Source organism: Drosophila bipectinata, chromosome 2L (assembly GCF_030179905.1).
Source record: "Drosophila bipectinata strain 14024-0381.07 chromosome 2L, DbipHiC1v2, whole genome shotgun sequence".
Lineage (NCBI taxonomy): Eukaryota > Metazoa > Arthropoda > Insecta > Diptera > Drosophilidae > Drosophila > Drosophila bipectinata.
The window spans coordinates 9,485,463-9,502,977 of record NC_091736.1 but is presented as its reverse complement, the minus strand read 5'-3'; the positions used below and the strand labels follow the sequence as shown (position 1 = coordinate 9,502,977).

Genomic DNA, 17,515 nt, shown 5'->3' with positions numbered 1-17,515 from the left:
TCATTTGAAACACTCAGTTTTAAATATTATCTACTTTAACCTAATCTTGTTTTGCTGACGAGTGCAAGTGACCGGGGGCTAACGACATAATCGAATATATATTTATATACACCAACCAATCTTTTTTTTTACAAATTAGGTTTGCTGTTGTTGCTGTTTGAACTTATTAAGTGGTATCATTAAAACGGATTACGCCTCTTTTGAATATTTTTCTCACAAAACGTATCTGCATTGTTATTCGACATCGAAAGAGGCAAAGCCAATTCGGAACAGCGCATAAATTGATTTTATTTTAAGTGAAATATGCTTTCGGATGATGCATTTATGCATTAAAGATTAAGCAATATGTATGGATTCGATCAGCTTGTACAACAATACAACAATACGCAAATATTTTGCCACTGCCGGGCCGGGTTGGGCGGTGTGAAGGCCGTATATACGAAATAGACTTTCGGGAGAAACGTCACAAATATAAATATTTATTTCGAAAATATTGCATCGAATTATTCAACTTATTCAAATTCAGACTCGGCTCAGTTTACAATCTAACAATTCCTTATTTATATATGCAGATTTATAGATGCAATAAGATCAAAACTAGTTGGCAGGAATACTTTTTTTTTAGTATTTAGCAGATACAATTGATTGAAACCTGTCTTTCAGAGTCCCGGCAATTCGACAATAGACAATGATGGGCTGTTTTTATTTTGAAACTGTGTCAGCTGCTGTAACACCAATTAATTGATACCAAGTCGTAGGAAATATGCCGTCTCACTATCGGACAAATTATGAAAAAAAAAAAAAATATTGGGAAGCTTAGAGTCACACACAATTAATATGGCACATAAAACAAAAATCCAGCTAGGGGCTTCACACAGGGCCAACCCTAAGTATTTAATATTTAAATTAATAAAGCTACAGCGCATGTCTGCCTTAGGTATTTCGTTTTCATTAATTACAAGTTCACAGATGCTAGCGCCGAGCCGGGCATCCTTGAGCCGAACAAGCTGCGCTTAGTCAAGCGTGTAGTTTGGTCATTAGCACCGGCCACTATATTGGTCAAACAAGACCGATTTCCGCTAACTGAAAGTGAAAAGCCGATCGTGACCTATGACTTAAGTTGGCGGCCCTTACAGCGTCTTCTGTTTGTCTTTAGCGTTGGTGTGTCCCATCGTCCCCTAGACTCCTATACACTCTGTATCTGTATCTGTATCTGTATCTGTATCTGCCCTATTGACATTGCAAAACCCAAATCTCCCGATAGCGATGAGAGGCGAACGGCCGGCCACGCATGCGCAGCATACGCCTCGGAGAGCAGATAGCAGACGTGTTAACCCCACACCTGGTCCGCTGGCCACTCTCACTCACACTACCTTTCAAAGGTTAAGAGTAGGCCTTTAATGAGTGTGATGAGACGAAAAAAATTAAATTTTATTAAAATCTAATCTTGACTTATTGTATACTCTTTGGTTAGAATTTTAAGATATTTAATATTGAGATTGAATTAATATTGAAACTGTATTTCAGTTTAGAGTTTGAATATTTTCTGCAAAATTTATCTGCAATTAAAATAATTATATGCTTAAGTTTTTATAAAATTAAATTATAAAATACACAGTGAGAAGGAAAACCTGAAACCATAATTTGATGCTTTATCGGGCCCACGACAGGGTTAAGTAGCACCGCTCCACTCTGTTCAAAACCAGCGTCTTCTTTTTGACAAGCTGCCTTAGCCGAGAAGAAGAAGAAGCAGAAGCAGAAACCCTCAGCCAGAGACACATGAGCAGACATCTGGCCAAATCATAGATTGACCCAAACCCGTCTTTCGGTATAAAAGTGCCGGCCCATCTGCAGTTGGTTATCATTCAGCTTCAGCGTCTTGCGACCAAAGCTTACCAAAGTTAATCCAACGAACTAACGTAGCCCAACAACTCAACAACAATGGTGAGTAATGCCTTGCATCCCAGCCGATCCTTGTCCCTCAGAGTTGTAACCGTGGTTCTCCCTTCATTTTAGAAACTCTTCGTGTTTGCTGTGTGCGCTATTGCCGTGGCTTCCGCCGACGTCTCCCACCTGAACCTGGGCAGCGGCTACAGCTACAACAAGCCCACTCCCACCTTCAACATCCCCTCGGCTCCGGTGTCGTCTTACCTGGCCCCCCAGGAGGCCCCGATCTCGGCCCCAGTGTACTCTGCTCCTGCCCCGGCTCCAGTCTACTCTGCTCCTGCCCCGGCTCCAGTTTACTCCGCTCCTGCCCCGGCTCCAGTCTACTCAGCTCCTGCCCCGGCTCCAGTTTACTCTGCACCTGCCCCAGCACCTGCTCCTGAGTACCTGCCTCCTGTTCAGGACATCCCAGCTCCAGCACCAGTCTACTCTGCTCCTGCTCCGGCTCCAGTCTACTCTGCACCGGCTCCGGCTCCAGTCTACTCCGCCCCCGCTCCAGCTCCCGAGTACCTTCCTCCCGTTCAGGAAATCCCCGCTCCTGCTCCATCCCCAGTCTACTCTGCCCCTGCTCCTGCCCCAGTATACTCTGCTCCTGCTCCAGCTCCAGTTTACTCTGCCCCTGCCCCAGCTCCAGTGTTCTCCGCACCAGCTCCTGCTCCAGAATACCTGCCCCCTGTTCAGGATATCCCTGCCCCAGCCCCAGTCTACTCTGCCCCAGCACCTGCTCCAGTCTACTCTGCTCCCGCACCCGCTCCAGTCTACTCTGCCCCAGCTCCAGTTCCTGAGTACCTGCCCCCTGTCCAGGACATCCCAGCTCCTGCTCCAGCACCAGTCTACTCTGCCCCTGCTCCCGCTCCAGTTTACTCTGCCCCAGCGCCTGCTCCCGTTTACTCTGCCCCCGCACCCGCTCCCGTCTACTCTGCTCCCGCTCCCGTGGAGTCCGTCGAGTCTAGCGGCTACAGCTACAACGTGCCCGCCAAGCGCTTCCGCTTCTAAGAGGAGTCATGATCGGGCAGCTTGTTAAATTAACAAGTCACTGCCACTCATTATTGTTGAATGTTGTTGTTACACAAAGTTCCGTTGAGATTTTAGACATAAATACAAATAAAAAATAAAAAATATATATTAAATATAAATTACAAACTCTTATTATTGGATAGTATAGCTTGGGAAATCCCATTTTTTGAGATGAGCTTACCGATTACCGATCGCAGCCCAGGCACTTAAAATCAACACTATAAAACCGGGCTTAAGAGGTGAGATTTGCGTAAGAGTTGGCAAAATCGGCACAAAGGCAAGCTATATTATAAATAGATGACCTCGGCCGTATGCCATAACAGTTAAAAGGTCCATGATACAGATATCGATCCGAGTTGGAGATGCAGAAAAAGACAAATGGTTTTTAAAATGCTTAATTTACGTAAATCATATAAAAAGGTAAACCAATTTAGTGGACTAATTTTAAGGAGTTCACAATTTATTAAATTTTTTATTTATTAAGGTTATACATTTTTTAAATTTATGTATGATAAACTGAAAATTAATGATGTTTTTGGCTTTGGCGAAGACTACCATTTTTTATTTATAGAGCCTGACAGTCTTCCGAATATTTATTGATCAATGGTCTATTTTATAAAGCTTCCGAGTTACATTTAAAAAAACATAAAATACCCTTGATTTAACAAGTCAAGTCTCTAAATGGTAATGCTAAATGGTTAATGCTAATTGTCAATTGTAAATACTAACAAACCTTCAATGCATTTAAACTTGCCATTTGCGAATTGCAGCAAGGTCGTCGAAACCATTTGGCAGATAAACCGAAACTTTGGAATTATGTCTCATGGGTTTTACTTTTATAATTAGGCACTTTAAAGTAAATATTATCAATCGAGCGAAACTTTTCAGATAAATATTAATACATTTTTTTAACCAGTTCATATATATTTACTCCATCACTTTTAAAGTTTGTCTTTTATAATTTTAACATATATTATATAAGAATCTGTTTAATATCTTAATATACTACCCCGACTAGATATTACCCCGAAATCGTTATTTTAAAAAATTTCTTTAAAAAAAATGATTTTAAAGTTCTAGCAGGGCTCTAAGAAAATAAATATTTTTGTCAAATTTTAAGTTCAAGGCTTTTATTTAAATAAAACTTTCCCAAGACAGTTTTAGTTTTCTGGAGTAACACTTTAAAAATTTAATTAAAACTTAAAATTTAAAAAACAAAAAGAATTAATTACTCCAATCGCCAAAAGGTGGCGCTTTTTGAGTGATGACACTTTGACAATATGTTGCTGGGAGTCATAGTTCCATGCCTATCGATCATCGAACTTATCAATGTTGCAAAATTGCTACTAATTTTCAAAATAATTTAAATGTTACTTTTCCCCTGCTATTTTATTCCACAAAATACACAAAATTAAATGATACAAATAGGTAATTTATGTAACGATTTTTTACCCGGTTCGTGTTCGATTCTAAACGTTCGTTACCGGTTCGGGAAATCACATTTTCGGCCGCTGGGCACACTGTTTCTTCGTTGCTTATGTCTATTTTCTTCATTGTTTATGTTCTAATTGGAATTACCGCGAGGAAGCGGACGGCTGCAAACCGTCAAAAATCCTTAAAAGCGGATGTGTGTAACAGAAATTGAAATTTTAATCATCCCACGGGCAAGGTACTTAATTTCTTATTAAGTTTATCGGTTAAATTAATTTGCAAATAATTAATTTTAAAAAAAAAGGGATCGGAGCCGAAGAAGAGCAAATAAAGTAATTTTTCGTGTGTTGCTATCTCGCTTGTTTAAAAAGTGTGTGTGTGTGTCTTGCAGTGGAGAGTGGAGTGGAGAACCAATGCCAAAGGGCCAAATTTGATTTAAAGTTGCAATTAAAAACGAATAGGATGTTAATTCACAAAATGCAGACGGTAAAGGCATGACAAAACGCGCAACAAGATAAAATTGAAGGTTATTCTTTGTGCGAGTGTGTGTGTTTGCGTGTGTGTGTGTGAGAGAGTGTTAGTGTGAGTAAATGTTCCAATCACCGCAGCCATTGTAAACAAAAAAGCAAGTGTTGAGAGCGAGAGAGAGATATTGCGCACGCTTGAAGAAAGCAGCCAAAGAGAAGGCTGGAAATGTCAATAAACTTTGCAAAAGGTGAGGAATAACGAAACGAAACGCTAGTGTAAAATAAAATCCAACCGGGGCCACGAAGAAAGCGGGCAAGTGCAAAAAAAAAGAACCAAAAAGAAGAGGGAAAAGAGAAAAAGAAGGTATTTTCCGAGAGACGGCGGTGGACGGCGGAGGTCGGGTTCTCTGATTCCAACGACGCCCGGGACGGTGTGCAGAAAAGTTTTTCTGGTTCTGGTTCTGGCTTGCAACAGCAACCAGCAACAGCAGCTTCCGCGTTTTGTGTCGCGGCTCCAACAAGTTTCGTCGTCGTTATCGTCATCGTCGTGTTGTTTCTCGCCAGTGAATTTTTGTTGTTTATTTTATTGTCAATTTGCAGCCACGGCACTCGCTATATAACCCATACACCCATACAAGTGCGCCGCCGGACTCACCCTGCCTGGACGAGAAATTTACCGTAAATAATTCACAGGTGCAAAATCCAAGTGGCGGCCGATATTTGTCGTGCAATAATCTCAACCTGAGAAGGCCTTAAGGTGGCCCACTAACACATCATATTATTAAAACACAAAAAGCGGTGCTTACAAGTCCACTACAAAAATCTATTTAATTAAAAAAGTGGCCAACTTTAATAATCTTATCAACTAAAAAAAAAATATAATCGACTGAACCAAAAAGACAATCGGATTTTAGTTTTAAAATATGGTAAGATATTTTTATAAAATCGAAATTAAGATTAGTCATATCTGGCAGTGCAGTGCTTGAGTTTATACTTCCAAGTAAATTTTATTATTTTTTTTTTTTTGGAACTCCTCCACTTGGGTCTTCAGGCCATGTCTTCTGGTTTCACGTGTGACTTGACCCAGAAAATATTGGCAAGTATTTCCGTTGCCGGGACGGGCCAGACCCACGATTCGGGATCGGTTATTTCTTGAAAGGCCTCTTGGTCTCATTAAGATTTTGGCTGCGTTGATTTGCGGTTTTTATGTTTATATGCTTTGGGTAGAAAGCCTGGCCTTTAACTTTTAACAAAAAGACTCGTAAGTTGATTGGCTCCTTTGGTCGCCACACCACCGTGTCTGATTATTTATGTTCTTGATGCCTTGGAGAGCCCTTACCTTCTGCGACCATAACTCATACAGTTTAAAGCTGCCCAGGATAATAAAGGGCAATAATAATCTGGCACGATTTTTCTTAATATGACACTGATGCCGTTTACTGAAGTTTTAAGATTCTGGATTGCATCATGTTTACTATACTTAAGTATTCAGATTTCTTTTCTATTCCATGACTTTGGAAATTATAACTTGTCTAGATGTCTCGAAGTCTGTTTGTATGTATATATGTATATATAATGTTGATCAAAGACTGTCATAAAAGCAGCAACCGCAACTCAACTCAGAGCTCTTAACCGGTTCCGTGGCTATATCTTGGGGCGCTCCAACTGCCGTCGATCGGCGACCCACCGCAGACCCCCCCGACTCTGGCAGTAACCATACCATACATACACTTCCTCCGCCTGCAGTACATAAATAGTTACATACTTACATGCTTTCCAGCATCGATATATGCCTCCGCCGCCTGGCTTTGACTCTGACTGCTAATTAGCAGTTAACAATTGCAACATTGACCTCCTCAACATGTATTTTTCTCTGGTGGTTCTGGTCCGCTTACTAGTTTTACATTCTAATAGTATTTCTGAATATTAACTGGCTTTTAGACCTGCACCTATAGGATACTTATTTCTAATTTAAAATATTGTTTTCTAAATAACTATAACTTTTAAAAAGATAAAAAGTTTCTAGTGGCACTTCAACCATACCAATTCAATATATTTTTTTTTTTTTGTGAATTTTCGACCAGTTATCTGTCGTTGGCGTTGCAGTTTTGGCCAAGTTGTGCCATTTTGTTTGAAACTGGCAGCCACCACTGCCATAACTGCAGTTGCTGCACTATTCTGTGGTTACTGATTTTGTTGTTTTTTTTTTTTTTGTTTTTTCAGCTTTTTTTTCTTGTCTATACGTGTCTATACAAACATGATAGCTTTGGCCAATTTTTTGCCTCGCCAATTTACAGTTGGTGGTAGTATGTATGTATGTATGTATGTAGGTGACGCGGGGCCACCAAAACCAAAAGACAGAGACATGTTGCTCGCTAAATGCAACAAAAAAGTAAATGTAGTTGCTGCCGCTGGTTGCTGCAACTGCAACCGACTGTTGCTCATTGTTGTGTAACAATTGAAAGCCTTTTTGGACGATGATTGAACTTTGGTTTGAAAAAAAGACTAGTCCTAGACTTAGAGGCTTGGAGTTATTAAATATTTGTATTATTTTCTAGATTATTTAAATGAGAGACTAATGAATGTAATGGGTATTCTAAGATCTCCATCACTTTGTTTTAATGAAAGGAATATTTTTGAAACAGTTCCTAAAATAAAAAACTTGTAAAGACCAGCTCGTAAAACCATCAAGCCCTAAAATCAACATTTAGACCTTAATTTATGCTGGAATAAACAATAAATTTGTGATAATAAAGTTGAGTCTTTGAAAAATCGAATTAAGAAATCGATAGAACTAAAATTTTATTAAAACAGACCATTAACATAATTAGCTTAGACTCTAAGCCCTAGAATCTAGGGCCTAGATACTAGATACATATCATTTATCCAAAGGAAATACACATTTCGAGTAAGAAACAATAGATTTTCTTATAAATCTAAGACCTTGTTTGTTTGTTTATGGTCTAAAAGTATCTGCATATCTATATAAATATCTATAATTCTAGTATCTATAGAGTATAGTAATATACATGGTATTTATCCAAAGGAAATACACTATTTCAATAGGAGACTTGAGATGTTCTTAAGAATCTAAGACCTTGTTCGCACAATTCCAGTTCTTAGAACTTTTTTTTTTGTTTCTCCTGATGACTAATCACACAAAAATTGCCGCAGAATTCGGTTCTGAGAGATTGGCTCCAATTTGCTTTATTATACATACCCGGTATCCCTGAAATACAAGGGTATATTGTGCTGCTTGTACTCTGTATGTGTCATGGAGATGGATTTAATTCTTTGTTAAAGGTTTGATTCAAGGTCTTGAGCCATACACTGAAGGACAATTATTATTAGAATTATTATTATAAATTCAAGCAAATCGGACTATTTTTTAGATGATCTATAGACTTTCTTCAGTGGCTTAATAGTATCTGGTAATGGTAATGGTATCTTAAGAATCATGAAGTGGAGGAGAAAAGTAATGGGTATTATTATATAATCTAGAAACTTAATCGTAGCCCTTTTTTTTATTTTCTTATTATATGATGAGTCTTAAAAGTAGAGGTTAATTACAAAGTAATTGCTAAATATTTCAAGATAGTATTAATAAAAGCTTCTTATAAGTAATATTGTATTGAAACTAGTAACTATTGATAGACCTCCCACCCAAATGAAGAATCAAAGTCCATAACTTCCTCTAAAAGCCACATGAAGGTGTGGCATCTAACCTCTAATTATAAAAAAATGTTTCAAAAAAAAACCTTTAATGTTAAAGGTAATAATTCTGTATGGTTTATGAGGTGAAAACGGTACTATACCATATCCATATCACTTTACGCGTACCTGGCTGGCGAAATACAAAATCGAACCGAAGAACCGACAAGAGAGTGAGAGATCAATGAACACATTGGTGGGGTGGGGGGAAAACAAGATGGGGCCCAGACACAAGGAAGCTCCAAGAGCAAGAAAGCCAGTGAAAAGGGGACAAAGACTACTTAAACTTGTTGTGGAGAAGGGGACGACAATAGAGGGGCCAAACACGTTCAAACATGGCCATCAGAAGAAGACGGATGCAGTGAAAAAAGAAGAAAGGAAAGCTAGTTAGTTACCCGCCACACACTCGAGGCCAATATACCCTTTAAACTTGGCTTGGTAAGCTTTGACTCCAATCGGTTAGGCCTTTGGAAAGGGTATCGAGAAGCAGAACAACAACGACTTGTTGCCAAGAAATAAAAAAAAAGAACTCGAACCCAAACTAAGCAAAGGCGGCGACAAAGAGGAAACCATGAAAGAGAGATCCGCACGAAGAACAAAAAAAAAAACAAAAATAATAACACGTCATGGTGACTGCCCTTGCTACCTTGCTACCTTCTTTTATTGAAATCCCCCGCCTCCGCCCCACTGCCCACTATTCACTCTCCACTCACCACTATCCACCACTCGGGTTCTGACTCTGCCTCTGCCTCTGCCAAGAACAAGTTGTAAATGAGGCAGAAACCAGCAACCGAAACAGCCAGCAACAGTGGTGGAAGAAGAACGAGTGGAGTGCCAGCTGAAGACCCAAAGAGAGCGGGAGATAAGGTCATTGGCGGCCATTGACTCTGTCCCGCTGATGACCTTGCCCGAAAAATGTAATGTAGTGCTGGAAGAAGGGGCATCTGCAAGAACTCTATCTGACAGATACTTACTAATACGAATGCAATGCATCTACGAGGTTGACAATCTCGTTGTGGAGCGATAGGGGAACTGCAATAATTATCATAGTTGGGCTTGGCTTTGGGTTCTAGAGGAGCTAGAGCTTATAATCAGTGTATATCCAGACGGGTGTTTCTCATAAAAAGTATCTAAAGGTAAAGATACTTACTATCTCATGTATCTAGAGGTGAAGATACTTACCATCTCATACCATTATCTTCTACAAAACTAGAATCTTTGAAGTCTTTTATGATATTTTAATAGAAAAATATTTCTAAGCTGACTACTGAAATATTTTATTATTGTAAAATGTAATGGTTTAATGGTTAAATTTTTTGCCAGCTCAGCCCAATACCAAAACCGATTGCCAACAGCAAGAAAAGCTCAGCTGCATATGCATATTGCTGCAAAAAAAACGATCGTAACAACCTTGTCCCACAACAACTTGCTGGCGGCTGGCAGTGCTGGCAGTCAGTTCTGTGCTTAGACTTCTCATTTGGCAGTCAACTTGCATATGCATGTATGTACATTACGCGTCGCTGACCTGGCTTTTGATTTTAATTAAAGACACGCAACCGGGCCTAGTCGTCGTATTTCGAGCCAAAGCCAGCTCCAAAAGCAGTAGCGATGGCGAAACTCGTTCCAACACAACGAAAAACTGCAAGAAAAATAATGAAACTCAAGACTCCCTTAAAAAATGCATCACTAATAGAAAACTTGAATTATTTCTTTTTTAAAATTACATCTATTAGTTCTTCAAAAAAGTAATTGTCTGATAAAGATAAAGTTTCTTTACTTTTCTATCAATTATTTAGTAAAATAGTGATTTGTTTTTATTGCAGTGGAAGCTTGGACTGGTACCGGTTTGCTGAAGTTTTGGCCAATGTTCCTATGTCTAAGTTTTTAGAAGGAAACTGTGGCAATATCGATGCCAAATAGCAACGCGACTAAACGCACCTGTTAAAAATCAAGTTTTTTTTTACATAAAAACGTACATACTAAAGGCATTTGTTTAAGAGTAAGTTTTAACGTTATGCTTTAAAGATTAAACTTGTTATTATCTATCTATTATCTATTATCTATTATTTATGTCTAAAAAATACATATATTTTAATCTGGGGCGCAAAGTACCACTCTGAGCCACATGGTCTAATTTTTAAAACTCTTTAAATAAAACTGAAAGGTTTTCTTTTTTATTTAAAATATTTTCAAAATATTAAAACTGCCATCTATAGAAGCTAAATCCCTAGAATCCTTAGAATAATCCATCAAAGCTCTTGCTTTTTTAGGGTTAGCCTGAACCTCTGCCAGATGCAATTGGGGTTATTGGGATATAAATAAACCTTTATCGGCATTATCGGAATTAAACATTTGTCTAACCCTTCACGAGGCCATTAACATAGACTCCCCTTCATGTTTCCAAAAAACTCATATTCGAAGAAAAGCCCGGGAGTCATCCACCCCCATGGTTCGAGGTCAAAGGCGAAAGGGAAACAAAATGTGCAACCCTCGAAGCTCGAAAACAGGGAATATTATATCCAATTCATCAATATTGTTGAAGGGATTTCCGCTTGAGTATACATTTTAATGCAGAAAAGCTTTAATTGTGGAGGTTTTTTTTTTAAAAGAGGTACTAAAGTTAGTCACAAGTCCATAAGTCCAAGACTTATCCAAGATTCTGTTGCCGAGCCAAAACTTTAACCCGCCACTGTATACATGTGTGTGTGTGTGTGTGTTTGTGTGTATTTCGACAAAAAGACAAAACACAAAAATAAGCAAAATAAGAATGCTGACCACTCACTCTACTGTTGGGGGGCCCTCCCTCGCTTCTCACCCGGCCCGTTCACTGAGAACGATTCTTTGCCGCGAGAGAGAGAGAGAGCGGCTGGCTAGTAACTTTTCATACAATATTTGACTTGTTCTTTTTCCTCTCTCTCTCTCTCTGGTCACATTCCCCCACACATGCACAGAATGCCCCCAATATGGGGATTTCTGTTCTTTTTGTATACCAAACCAAAGTAAAAGACGACAAAAAAAAAATGACTCATGCTTTTCTCTTTCTCTATCTTGTTGCTCTCTCAAAATCTTAGCCCAGCTCCCCTTTTGGCTCCCCCCTGGCGCGCATGTGTTACGCCTTACACTATATGTATGTGTGTGTGTACATGTGTGTATTGAGTTGTCTTCGTTGCTCCGTCTTCTTCGTGGTCTGGTTCGTCGTTCCGTTGCTGTTGTTGTATGCAAGGTCGTTTGCGTACAAAATTCAACATTATTTGAAGGTCGTCCTTTGGCTGCTCTGCGCGTCGTTCCTCTTTCTCGCTCTCTCTCTTAATCCGTCCGTCTCCTTCTTTCCTTCCCCATTGGGGTAATTTCGTATAAGATATGAGAATTTTTCTTTATTTTGGCAGAGTGTATTTTCCGCCTTAGGGTCAAGGAATTTTCACAGCCAGCAGCAGGGTGGGGGTGTGGATTGTTGTGAGTATTATTTTATCAGAAACTTTTTTTTTTTTTGTTAATATTAGTAATTAGTTTTTACAATAATAATTTTTAGTTATCAAAAATAGAAATATTTTTTAATCAGACATATGGAAAAGTTCCCCTCCAGCAAGTGGCGTGGTTGCTGGGTTAAAGTACCACTCTTCAGTACCCACACTCCCAAGATACGACACCCGCCGGGTGGTCAATGACACTTTTCGTCTTTGGCTGTGGGGCTCCCACCCTAGAGCCCCCCCTAGTGCTGCCCATTGTAATCGCGTGGTACGAAAGAAAGAACAACGACAAGCAATGATAAGAAGTGAATGAACAGAAGAATATGAAAGCCCGCTCGCGAGTAAACTCAATTAGCATAAGTGGCGGTGGATGCTCCGACCAAGGTCGTCGGGGTGGGTAAATGTGGGGTGGCATTGACCCTATTGTTGTCGCTTCTCGAGCCATCGTACAATAGGCCTTAGTTAGTTTCCATGCCAGCAATTCTTTTAAAGAACCACAATTATTTAAATTCGAAATACTAATCGTACTGCCTCTTTCCACTTTCCACAGTTGCATAACCCAATATGGAACCAAACCAACGCCACCTGTCCAATTTCTACAAAGTGTACGACTGAGAGAAAAAGTCTTCGATAATCGATTGTCGAGCCAGAGGCACCCAGTGCCAGGAGAGGCCATACTATTCCCGCTGCCACGTGCCTCACTATGCCGAACATGTCCAGCATCAAGGCGGAGCAGCAAAGTGCACCCTTGGGCACTACCGGAAGTAGCTTTCAGCTACCGACGAACAGCAATGTAACCACCACAACGGCGATGCCGGCGGGTGCTGCTGGAGGAGCCACCCCTTCCAGGCACAACGTCTCCGTGACGAACATTAAGTGCGAGCTGGACGAACCCCCCACGCCCAACGGCAACCTAGTGCCGGTAATAGCCAACTATGAACTCCATTCCGGCAGCCTGCTTATACCGCTGACCGGACAACCCAGCCAAGAGGACGAGTCCGACTCGGAGGCAGAACTGACCAACATTGAGAACCTAAAGGTGCGGCGACGGGCCTCGGACAAGAATGGCCCGCGGCCCATGTCCTGGGAGGGTGAGCTAAGCGAACCGGAGGCCGACGGCGGCGAGGAGCCCATGGAGACCGAGCCGACGATCAAAAGGGAGATCCTAGCCTCTCATGCTGCCACGACCCTGCAACCGATCAAGACCGAGCTGGAGAACATTGACGGGGAACTGAACCAGCAACAGGGAAAGCCATACATGCTGACCAGCTCGACGCCGCACTCTGGCCCGAAGCTGAAGCTGGCGCCGACCCAGAGCGACCCGATTAATCTTAAGTTTGAGCCACCGCTGGGGGACAACTCACCGCTCCTGGCAGCCCGCAGCAAGTCGAGTAGCGGTGGCCATCTGCCGCTGCCCGCGAATCCCAGTCCGGACTCCGCCATACATTCCGTCTACACGCACAGCTCGCCCTCCCAGTCACCGCTGACGTCCCGACACGCCCCCTACACGCCCTCGCTCAGCCGCAACAACAGTGATGCCTCCCACAGCAGCTGCTACAGCTACAGCTCGGAGTTCAGTCCCACCCACTCGCCCATTCAGGCGCGTCATGCTCCGCCCAGTGGAGTCCTTTACGGCAACGGAAGTCTGCACCACCACAGCGTGCTGTACCGACCGCTCAAGATGGAGGCATCGTCCACCGCCTCATCCGGCAGTCACGAGGCGCAGAATCTAAGCATGGACTCTGTCTGCAGCAGCCTGGACGTGGGTAGCTCGGGCTCATCCCTGCCCGCTTCGCCGGCTGGCATTTCACGGCAGCAACTCATCAACTCTCCGTGTCCCATTTGCGGCGACAAAATCAGTGGCTTCCACTACGGCATCTTCTCCTGTGAGTCCTGCAAGGGATTCTTCAAGCGCACTGTGCAAAATCGGAAGAACTACGTCTGCGTGCGGGGTGGGCCCTGCCAGGTCAGCATCTCCACGCGCAAGAAGTGTCCGGCCTGCCGGTTCGAAAAGTGCCTGCAAAAGGGCATGAAGCTGGAAGCCATCCGGGAGGACAGGACGCGTGGCGGTCGGTCCACCTATCAGTGCTCCTACACGTTACCCAACTCGATGCTCAGCCCGCTTGTGAGTCCGGACCAGGCGACAGGATCTGCAACGGTGGCTAGCCCACAGCAGCAACAGCAGCCAAATCAGCAACAGAGACTTCATCAACTAAACGGATTTGGTGGTGCTTCTCTGTCCACCTCGGTTTCCCTGCCCGCCAGCCCGAATCTTGGGGCCTCCATCAAGGTGGAGGAATCGCTGGAGTCGGCGAAGCAGAGCCAACGAACTGGAAGCATTCCGCCGCTCCTGAAGGTACTTCTTAGTTAATGGTTGTGTTTCAACTTTAATTAAAAATTTTATATATTTGTAGGAAATTATGGATGTTGAACATCTATGGCAGTACACCGACGCAGAGCTGGCCCGCATCAATCAACCTCTGTCTGCATTCGCCTCCGGAAGCTCCTCGTCGGGAGCATCATCTGCGGCTTCCTCAGCCGCCCACGGGCAACAGCCACAAGTGACCAATCCACTGCTGGCCAGTGCTGGTCTATCATCCAACGGAGAAAACGCCAATCCCGATCTGATCGCCCATCTGTGCAACGTGGCCGACCACCGTCTTTATAAAATAGTGAAATGGTGCAAGAGTTTGCCGCTTTTTAAAAATATTTCGGTAGGAAATCAATTATATAATTCTATGAATGGTTTTAGAACTTGTGGTAAATCTTTTTTTTAGATCGATGATCAGATATGTTTGCTAATCAATTCGTGGTGTGAGCTATTGCTCTTCTCCTGCTGCTTTCGATCCATCGACACTCCCGGCGAAATAAAAATGTCACAAGGAAGAAAGATAACCCTGTCGCAGGCCAAATCCAATGGTTTGCAGGTGAGTTAGAGTCTCTTTACCTCCAAATTGTATTCCATTTTATTCTAAAACACTCTCTTGTAGACCTGCATTGAAAGAATGCTTAATCTGACAGATCACTTGAGACGTTTGCGAGTCGATCGCTATGAATACGTTGCCATGAAGGTGATTGTGCTGCTACAGTCAGGTAAGCTAAAGAGAAGCCATTAAAGCTATTAAGTTCTAAACTAGAGATTTCTTTCTGCAGATACAACGGAGTTGCAGGAGGCTGTCAAGGTGCGCGAGTGCCAGGAGAAGGCATTGCAGAGCTTACAGGCCTATACCCTGGCCCACTACCCGGAAACTCCCTCCAAGTTTGGAGAACTCCTGCTCCGTATTCCCGATCTGCAGCGTACATGCCAGGTGAGTGTACATACATGATTTTAATTAAAATTAAATTAATAAATGTATTCCTTTAGCTTGGAAAGGAGATGCTTACGATCAAGACTCGCGATGGGGCCGATTTCAATTTGCTGATGGAGCTTTTACGCGGAGAACATTGACAATTGATTATTCAGATGGAAGTCCGCTACCATTGGCACAAGTTTTACATATTTAGTATTAGCTATTATGTATTTAGGATTACGTTTTCTAACTATAAGCTCTGAAAATATGTGCCTAAAACCAAAGCCACAGCAGCAGCTTAGTCGAGCCCGTAGCGGAGAATGAAACTAAGCGCAAAATTTGCCAAATTTTTACACAAATATATATTTTGATATATGCCATGTCAGGGGCTTCGATTGCTGGTGTTGTCGGCCGGTGTTCCAGTAAAGAAAAAGTATATAACGTTTTTGCTATATATACATATTTGACTTATGTATAAAGAAAACTAAAGCACACATGGAAAATGAAAAGACTAAGAAATTTATTTAAGGGATTAACTTTAGTATAACGAAGAAAACGCATAAAAAAAAAAGAAAAAATAATAAGAATCAAGAATCAAATTAAGATAGCGACTTTTTATATGTATCTATTTAAGAGCAAATATTCAAACTATTTTTTAATGAAATGCCAAAACCGATTTGGTGTAAAGATGAGCTGCTAGAGAAGAGAATTTTCGATACATATATCTATATACATATATACATTAATGCAAATCGGATAAAGTCCAATTTTTAAAAGTTTTAGCATTTAGTCTTAGTGCAATTTCACCCACGTCTACTTAATGCATGCCGCAGATATGGTCGCAACACTTTCAACAAGAAAAGACCCCTCAACAGAGCCAGACTAGGGCTGGTTAAGACTCCTCCAGTGATTCTATTTGTTACATGAAAATACACACACCCGACTACTTATACAATATACATGGTAGTATATATATAAATCAAATGTATAATTGAATTGTATTTTTTAAGTTTGCATTGATTTCTTCTTTATAATTATTATTATTAGTCATTCTTACTTAAATAGCTGAAGCAAATCCTGCAACAGGATTAAAAACACCTAACAAGAAAGTAACAGTTACATGGTATAATTAGTATGAGGTACTCGTATTTGGCGATGTTACCCTTTGTTCGTGCAAATGTACATACATATATAATACCGGTAATCGGACTTAAACGACCTTCGTAATACGGATAACCTATTGTGAAGGAACTTTTCTGAAGTTCCTGGATAGGCATGTCGTCTTAAGTCCGGAGTACCGGCTATTTGAATGCCGTCTTTACTAATTTTTCGCTTATAAATACATATGTTTCTTCAATAGCTAGATCTGTATCCTGAATATTTGTGTCTATATGTGTGTACGTTAACTATAAAACTTTTAGCCCCACCAGAAAACAAAAAACAAAACTCAAAATAGAAAAACTGAAATATTAAAATGTAATTCCAATAAAAATCTATCTTGCATAAAATGAGAACCACATACGTATAGTATTGTGATTCGAACTTAATGTAGAAAATATAATTGTAAAAAAAATCCCAAGCCTTTTTATTTTATTTATAATTTGTAAAGAAATTCGAAAATTTTATTTTTCCTTACAGAAAAGATAACTTGTTTTTATAAAGTTTATTTCAATACCGTCTGCCCCACCCAGCGATGTCCCGTTGATGTACAGAAACCAATTGTATCACTAAAATAGTCTTGTGAAAACTACTAAAATATCAATATGCAGTTTCGAAAGTTGAATAAAAACACAAACATCTAAGCCTAAAATATATTTTTACACCCTTATACCCTTGGGTATTATAATTTTGTCCAAAACTGTGCAACGCAGTGAAGGAGACATCTCCGACCCTATAAATTATATATATTCTTGATCAGCATCACCTCCTGAGTTGATATAGCATGTCCGTCTGTCTGTTTCTACGCAAATATGGACAAAAAATCTAAAAAATATTTCGTCTCAGGATTTTGATGTAGAATGGTGGAGAATCGATCTAGAAATCATTTAAGGTACTCCGCTTGAGAATCGGATAAGAATTGGGGAAGATATAGCTATCACAGTGGGCCCTATAGGAGAAAACCACATTTTCAAGGGATCCCATCAGGAAAAATGGACAAAAAATCTAAAAAATATTTCGTCTCAGGATT

At 40.9% G+C, this 17,515-nt stretch overlaps 3 protein-coding genes across 7 annotated transcripts in view; 2 read left to right on the top strand and 1 right to left on the bottom strand.

The window, feature by feature from the left end:
* Nucleotides 1-17,515, bottom strand: part of Atg18b (Autophagy-related 18b) — a 40,173-nt gene that overhangs the window by 19,529 nt on the left and 3,129 nt on the right. The window lies entirely within an intron of this gene.
* Nucleotides 1,267-3,080, top strand: LOC108126702 (uncharacterized). The gene is made up of 4 exons (XM_070276851.1): nt 1,267-1,382; nt 1,838-1,944; nt 2,017-2,191; nt 2,275-3,080. Exons 1-4 carry the CDS (start codon nt 1,267-1,269, stop codon nt 2,966-2,968), a joined length of 1,092 nt encoding a protein of 363 aa, XP_070132952.1. The 3' UTR covers nt 2,969-3,080.
* On the top strand, nt 4,496-16,429 carry Hr39 (Nuclear hormone receptor FTZ-F1 beta). Of its 5 annotated transcripts, none has more exons than XM_017243662.3 (9): nt 4,496-4,630; nt 5,460-5,785; nt 10,394-10,569; nt 12,588-14,393; nt 14,452-14,751; nt 14,815-14,964; nt 15,028-15,130; nt 15,191-15,345; nt 15,402-16,429. In XM_017243662.3, the coding sequence occupies exons 4-9, from the start codon at nt 12,741-12,743 to the stop codon at nt 15,483-15,485; spliced, it is 2,445 nt and encodes an 814-aa protein (XP_017099151.2). In that variant the 5' UTR covers nt 4,496-4,630; nt 5,460-5,785; nt 10,394-10,569; nt 12,588-12,740; the 3' UTR covers nt 15,486-16,429. The 5 variants fall into 5 exon arrangements, with proteins under 5 accessions (XP_017099151.2, XP_017099156.2, XP_017099154.2 ...); XM_017243665.3 differs by having other exon boundaries at nt 4,513-4,630; nt 5,553-5,785; XM_017243666.3 differs by having other exon boundaries at nt 4,541-4,588.

Coding starts and splice junctions, on each gene's coding strand:
- LOC108126702 (XM_070276851.1), top strand. CDS start 1,267: ATGAGAGGCGAACGGCCGGCCACGCATGCGCAGCATACGCCTCGGAGA. Junction 1,383..1,837: donor ACTCACACTACCTTTCAAAG/GTTAAGAGTAGG, acceptor TCGGTATAAAAG/TGCCGGCCCATCTGCAGTTG. Junction 2,192..2,274: donor GATCTCGGCCCCAGTGTACT/CTGCTCCTGCCC, acceptor CCAGTCTACTCA/GCTCCTGCCCCGGCTCCAGT.
- Hr39 (XM_017243667.3), top strand. CDS start 12,741: ATGCCGAACATGTCCAGCATCAAGGCGGAGCAGCAAAGTGCACCCTTG. Junction 14,394..14,451: donor GCATTCCGCCGCTCCTGAAG/GTACTTCTTAGT, acceptor ATATATTTGTAG/GAAATTATGGATGTTGAACA. Junction 15,131..15,190: donor GATTGTGCTGCTACAGTCAG/GTAAGCTAAAGA, acceptor TTCTTTCTGCAG/ATACAACGGAGTTGCAGGAG.